The 7,500-nt window shown below is 41.8% G+C and overlaps 1 protein-coding gene across 2 annotated transcripts in view; it reads right to left on the bottom strand.

The window, feature by feature from the left end:
• LOC138024870 (uncharacterized) overlaps positions 1 to 7,500 on the bottom strand; it is a 26,032-nt gene that overhangs the window by 5,014 nt on the left and 13,518 nt on the right. For both annotated transcript variants that reach the window (XM_068872056.1, XM_068872055.1), the window contains exons 9-10: positions 7,173 to 7,300; positions 4,870 to 4,885 (exon numbers count right to left, since the gene is read on the bottom strand). In XM_068872056.1, coding sequence (XP_068728157.1) covers positions 4,870 to 4,885; positions 7,173 to 7,300 — 144 coding nt within the window. The remainder of the gene's footprint in view (positions 1 to 4,869; positions 4,886 to 7,172; positions 7,301 to 7,500) is intronic.

Here is a 7,500-nt window from a genome sequence, read left to right as displayed (position 1 = left end):
GAATAACATAATGTGTCGTGCTCTACTGGACACTGGGTCCTCTAGCTCTTACATCTCATCCTATCAGGTGGAACTGCTGAACGTCGAGCCTGCAGAAACAGTGCCGCGGAGTCTCAAGACTATTGTGGGACTTGTCACTAAGAATGTTGAGATATATGATGTTGACATCAGTGATACTAACAAAAAAACTGTGCTTCCAGTATCTGTGACAAAGATTGACCGCAGGGAAATTCTAACTGTGGAGAACCCAAATTACCCTGAGGTTCTGGCCAAGTACCCATCAATGGTAGCCCAGTCTCGTACCACCACTCCCGACTTCGCTGAAGCTGTTCAACAAACTCTTCATGTACAACGCTTTGGTCTCCACTGACCGCAAGGAAGATGTTACCCTGCCCAGATTCTCCACCGCTGTTCATAATAATTTGTCCACCCGAATTTCGTTTGTTCAGCAACTGGCTCACCAATCTTTCCCACTCGCTGATAGCCAGCCATCTTGATCTTAGTGTATTCTCCAGCACCAAGTATAATGTGAATAGGTAACTCCTTCTTGGTTGCTCTTTCTTCCGTATGAACTCCTTTGAGGTGGGGGAAACCACCCCCCTCCCTTGGCTAACAATCAAGCAGGCAGTTTGAAGCGTCTAGAAAGTTTGGTGGGAAGGTTGAAGAGGAACGGGCAGCTGGAGGCCTACAACAGTATCCAAGAACAACTACAAGAAGGCATTGTTGAGATGGCAGACTTACCAGTGGTGGGGAGAGAGTTCTACCTTCCTCACAAGCCAGTCATTAGGGAGAACGCAGCGACCAACAAGATGCATATAGTGTATGATGCCTCTGCACGTGCCAAGCCTACTGCACCATCCCTTAACGAGTGTCTTAATGTTGGCCCTCCACTCCAAACTCAGCTGTGGAAAGTGATTGTACGTGGCAGGTTTCATGCGGTGGCTATTGCCGGAGATATCAAGAAGGCATTCCTGCAAGTGCGAGTAAGGAAGGAAGATAGGGACGCACTTCGGTTCCATTGGGTAAACATGGAAAACCCTAAGGAGATCTTTGTGTTGCAGTTCACTCGTGTGTTATTTGGTTTAGGACCCTCACCCTTCTTTTTGGGGGGAGTGATCCAGGAGCATTTAAATGCACATCGCGAAGGGGACCCCAAGTGTGTGAGCGAAATTGAAAATGGGCTCTACCTGGATGACCTGTTGTCTGGGGACCAGAGTGTTAGTGAAGCGCGTGAAATGAAGGAGAAGGCCTCTAATTTGTTTAGATCTGCTCACTTCATCTTACACAAATGGAACTAAAATGCCAGGGAGTTAGAACTTGACCATGAAGTCAGTGATCAGTCTCTAACTTACGCAAAACAAGAGCTTGGAATGAAGCCTGGAAAGTGTGGTCTACTTGGCTTGAAATGGGATAAGGACTGCGATACAATTGGAGTAGAATTCCCTGTGGAGTTGTCAGTTCCCACTAAGAAGGGTATCCTTAGTAAAGTCGCCAAGATCTACGACCCCCTCGGGTTTGCCACTCCAGTTACCCTGCACGGAAAACAATTGTATTGAGAGGCTTGTGATGCTCAGTGTGCCTGAGATGAGATGCTTCCTGAGGAACTTACAGTTAGATATCAGAAGTGGGAGAAGAATCTTCCCCGATTGTTAGATGTGCCTAGAACCCTGGTAATAGCAGGGGAGCAAATTGAAGAGATCTCGCTTCATGCATTTGGTGATGCGAGTGGACGGGGAGTAGCTGCGGTAGTCTATGCTGAGGTGAAACAAGGGTCCTGCATTACACAAGGTCTTGTTGCAGCCAGAAGTCGCCTTGCTAAACAAGGATTAACCATTCCTAGGTTGGAATTGGTGTCTGGCCACATGGCAGTTAATTTGATGAAGAATGTGTCAGACGCATTGGTTGGTCTCCCAGTGACCTCGATGACTGCTTGGCTAGACAGCTCAGTAGCTCTGCACTGGATACTGAAAGGGGGAGATTTCAAACAGTTTGTCGGAAATCAAATCTGTAAGATCAAAGAACATGAGGCTGTTGAGTGGAGGCACATCCCATCTGGTGAAAGCCTGGTGGACCTCGCCAGTAGAGGAGGGCTAGTGACAAAAGAAAATACCCTTCGGTGGAAGGGACCAATATGGCTCAGTGACCCATTACAGTGGCTATCCAGAATTCATTTGTAACCAAGGTGTCACAGGAGGCTGCTGCTGAGATGAAGCCCATGAAACAAGTGTTTGCACTGGCTAAAGAAGAAAATGATGAGATGGATACTCTTCTTCTAGGATCATCCATAGGGTGTGTGCTGAGAATAGGTGTATGGATCAACCGGTTCCTTTATAATGCATCTCATCGTGCTGGAGAGGCTAAGAGGGCCATTGACCACATTGAAGATACAGAGGCAGAAGACATTTTGGGAGAAAAGAGTTCAGAGGCGAGTAGAGGGGATAAATGCCTTTGAAGAAGACAGACAGCGCTTAAACCTGCAGTCTAATGCTGACGGCGTGCTTGAATGCAGGGGTCGTATCCAGGGACATTATCCAGTTTACATGTTGGACAAAAGCATTTGTGCCAAGAAGATAGTTGAAGAAGCTCACCTTGCTACACTGCATGGTGGTGTTAGTCTGACCATGACCAATGTGCGAGATCAGTACTGGATACCGCGACTGAGGAGACTGATGAAGCAAGTTGTGAAAGCTTGTTCACACTGCAGACGTTTCCATGCTGTGGCCTGTGCTGCACCACCTGTAGCCCCTCTTCCGGAAGACAGAACAGAAGGGACAACCCCCTTTCAGGTGATTGGTGTTGACTATGCTGGCCCTTTGACCACTTATGTCCAGGTTTGACCCTAATTAGATGCACGCCCAATTTTGACATCCAACACAAACTGTCCCTTTAAGTCTAAGCATTTGCTACCTATTTTCAACAATAAGGTAAGGGTAAAGGTTAGCGTTATTTTTAGCTTTGGGTAAATGCAGCAGTTAATCTTCACATAAAGAGCAGCATTTGGGGGACACTTTGTGACATAAATTGTCTGTATTCTGAGACACAAGTGATGTTGAAGTTGACTAGAAGAGCAAGGGGACACTTCGTGACACTTATTGAAATCCGCGTGCATCTAATTAGGGTCAAACCTGGACATATCTCCCTTTGACTTACAAAGTCTCTAAGAAGCAGCAAGGGAAAGCCTACTTGCTCCTGTATTCCTGCAGTCTTACCCGTGTAATACACCTTGAGCTACTACCAACCCTTGAGACGCAAGATTTCATCTGGAGCTTCAAGAGGTTCATTGCAAGGCGAGGAAGGCCCCGCAGGGTTTATTCTGACAATGGGCGAACCTTTATTGAAGCTGCTAAATGGTTGCAGAAAGTTATGAAGGATGAGTGTTTCCATGACTTCCATGCCAGGAGTGACATTACTTGGCAATTCAACCTCAGTCGAGCACCGTGGTGGGGCGGTCAGTTTGAGCGCCTCATTGGCTTAGTGAAGCAAGCATTACAGAAGAGCGTCAGCCGTCGGTCCCTTAACTGGCGGGAATTGAGCGAGATAATAACAGATGTAGAAGTGGCTCTTAATGGAAGGCCCCTGAGCTATGTTGAAGATGACCACCAACTTCCAGATCTGACACCCAACTCTCTACTGTACCCACAGTCCAACATAATACCAGATCTTGACGCCCATCATATTGATGAACACGATCTAAGGAAGAGAGCCAAACACCTTCGACATTGTAAGCAGATTATTTGGAAACGGTGGTCTACAGAATATGTTAGAGGTCTGCTAGAGCGACATAACGGTTACCTAAACCACCAGAGCAAGACCCTTACTCTGAAACCTGGTGATGTTGTCATAATCAGAGGAGATGACAGTGACCGGAATAAGTGGAAGCTGGGTGTGGTCAAAGAGCTTATTCAAGGAAGAGATGGGCTCGTAAGAGCGGCCAAGCTTCGTGTTGGAGGGGGAACACTAGAGCGTGCGGTGCAACAGTTATACCCCCTCGCATTGCAATGTGATTGACCAAAGGAACTACAAGTTCAGCTGAACGCAGATGCGCCAACATTTAGGCCAAGAACGGCTCCCTCAACCGTGGTGCGGTTGCGCATTTAGGAAGCTTTGATGGATGATGACTGAACTGCTGAGGACCTGTTCATTTGCCTACTGTGAACTTTGTTTGAACTTTGCTGACATTATGTTTGTATGTACTTGTACCGGTATTCATCCGTCTTTCAGTGATGAATAGGGGAGGGTGTGGGAAACGGAATGTGACGTGTACACGAAGTGCTGTTCGTAAAAACCGGTTCAAACCGGTTCCATGAGCATGAGGTTGACAGAGAGAGAAATTTGCCCGGTGAGAGTGATTTTGCATAAAAAAACTGTTGTGACTTGTTAGATATCTGTGATCGACCTGTTGGTTTTTTAAGCTTGTGTTTACAAATAAATTCCAACAAATGCTCAAAAATGCCAATACTAAGCAAGGTACAGATTTTGTTAGTCTGCTTTATGCAAAACATATTGATGCAAATTAAATACATGTAAATATAATTGATACACAGTTTTTAGGAAGAGAAAGAGAAGTAAAACACCCGCCTGGTATGTTCAACGTGGCTATACCATGCTGATGAGGCTCATTAACAGGCTGAAACAGCTGATCACGGCTGCCAATTGACTGGGTGAAATGGCTGTGGGCATGCGCAATGTGTTGGGCACACCAGGTTGGTGTTCATATGGTGTGTCACCTTCAGTTGTTTTTTTTTCATTTGAAACAATACTGTATCATTATTGATGCATTTATAATATCTTTTAGGGGGTGGGGGAGAGCTCAAGAAGTGGTTTCATAGTCATCCTAATCAGACATCTAAAGTCAGGTGATATACTTGCCTTTGTTTAGGACCACCTGCAACGAACAAAAAGAAGTGTGATAAAAAAATAAAATCAAAACAAATTCATTATTTTTAATGGCATTTTTAGCAATACATATGAAACATTATAGTGCTAGCTCTCTTGTCTCCTTAGAAAGGAAAGAATGTGCAAGATACCTTGGTGTCCTCATTGATTCAAACTTATCTTGAACGCATTAATTATATCACAATATATTTTCACCAAAATCAGCAAATTATTAGGTAGCCTTGCAAGAATAAGGCATTATTGTCCTTTCTACCACTTTATTGAACATGTATCAATCTCTTGTACAACCTTACTTGTCCTATATTATAACTGTCTGGGGCCAAGCTGCTCCGACAAATTTGGAAAAAGTTTTGATAAAACGTTCCCTTTGTTTGTTTCATTTCAAACCCTTTAGATGCTATATACCTGCTGTACCTTGTTCAAATTATCAAATGTTCTTCCTCTTAATCTTCTTTATTTGAAAACAATTTGTCTTAATATTATGCATGATGTATTAAATAATGTAAATTTTGCCTCCAAATATTTCCAACTTATTTACTTATGAATGTAAGACAATGATTAACATATATCAAATACAAGGTGTTACAAATGAACCCACTGGAAACTCGGAAAAATCCGAGCCCCAGATGGGATTCGAACCCACGACCCTCTGTGATCTAGTACAGATGCTCTAACCACTGAGCTACTGGAGACTCTATGGCTGCGTGATGCAGCTCGAGTCAAATACCCACATTTCACCGTTGCTCACCATAGAGTCTTCAGTAGCTCAGTGGTTAGAGCATCCATACTAGATCATGGAGGGTCGTGGGTTCGAATCCCATCTGGGGCTCAGATTTTTCCAAGTTCCCAGTGGGTTCATTTGTAACACCTTGTATTTGATATATGTTATTTACTTATTCTTCAAAAAGACATCATTACAATACACGATTTTCTGTGGCTGGCAATTTCTATCTTAAGAATTTGAGAATGGACCATTTGAAAACCTCCTTCTCACATAATGGTGCTTGTTCAAATTATCTTAAGAATTTGAGAATGGACCATTTGAAAACCTCCTTCTCACATAATGGTGCTTGCTCAAATTATCAAATGTTCTTCCTCTTAATCTTCTTTATTTTAAAACAATTTGTCTTAATATTATGCATGATGTATAAAATAATGTAAATTTTGCCTCCAAATCTTTCCAACTTATTTACTTATTCTTCAAAAATACATCATCACAATACATGATTTTCTGTGGCTGTTCTATCTTAAGAATTTGAGAATGGTCCATTACAAAACCTCCTTCTCACATAATGGTGCAAAGATATGGAATAGTATTCCTGACAGTGATCATGCTCTACCTTAAAATATAAATTTAAGGATGCAGAATCGGCTACTGAATATTTTCATACATTAGAGAATACTTATGTTGCCTTGCATAATTAAATTAATTATTAATTTTAATTATCTAGTAAATATTAAATTTAAATTTTTTGGTTTAATTTTAATCAAACATTAATTTGTTTTACATGTATTTTAAATGAACATGTACCTTTTTTGTAATATACATACATGTATACTCACTGTCATTTAAAAAAAAAAGGATGAGATGGCAGGACGCAGTCACAAGGGACCTGTCCAGAATAGCTTTTGAGGAGGCTGTGACGCTAGCAAAGGCTGTATGTTGATGTTTGTGTATCTGTTCTCTTTATTGTTGTCTCAGACTCTATTTTTAGTGTAATCTTTTACTTTTCTTCCCTGCCTCGATCAGCTAGCTACACTATCTTGTGAATAAGGATCAAAGGAAAATGTACATGAAAGGTGACAGTTGAAATAAAGGATAAAAGAATAATGCAATTTTATTCAGTAACTTCTGCAAAGAACTGTCACAAGTCTTATAAAAAATACAGGCAAAACAATTTTATGAAAAGAGGCCGAAATTATGTTAATGGTTGAAAGCTGCAAGGCAAAACCTAATTGCTGGCAAATCTCATATACCAAATGGAAGCCATCAAACCTTTGATTAATTCTGACTTATAACTGCTTAATATAAGTCACCCTTCAGTACTCACTTGCAGCAAGATCCAGCTGATCCCATGCCCTCATATTAAAGTTAAGATGTATCCTGGGTATTGTTTTCTAACAATAGGCTATTCATAACAAAACTGTGGGGTATTGTGAGAAAACAGTACTTAGGATACATCTTAACTTTGGGGGGGGGGGGGGGGGCTTCGTAAATCTGGACGCTGGCTAGTTATGATAACAATAATTATTATAAGTTGGTCTTTGATACTTACTCATTGCAAGGTCCAGCTGATCCAATGAATCAGGATGTAGAAAGAAAAGAGTCGGTCCAGTGGTCACCACAAGATAACTTTTGTATGTATCATCAAACACAAGAAGAATAGTATCACCACTCTGAAAGCTGGTGAAAAGACAAAATTAGTGGTACCTCAAAACATAATTAAATGTTTGGTGTTGAAGTTTGTGATCAACACAAAATTAATACAAAATCCATAATATTACGTTTGAGAACCTACTCATTTTCAGGCCACATTTTGTCGACTCAGACTATCAAATAATAAAATAATGTTATTTTAACTGGGAAAAACAGGGAACAGTAAC

This window comes from Montipora capricornis, chromosome 11 (assembly GCF_036669925.1).
Source record: "Montipora capricornis isolate CH-2021 chromosome 11, ASM3666992v2, whole genome shotgun sequence".
In the NCBI taxonomy this organism is placed as follows: Eukaryota; Metazoa; Cnidaria; class Anthozoa; order Scleractinia; family Acroporidae; genus Montipora; species Montipora capricornis.
The sequence above is the reverse complement of the archived record's forward strand: the minus strand, read 5'-3'. Positions and strand labels throughout refer to the sequence as shown.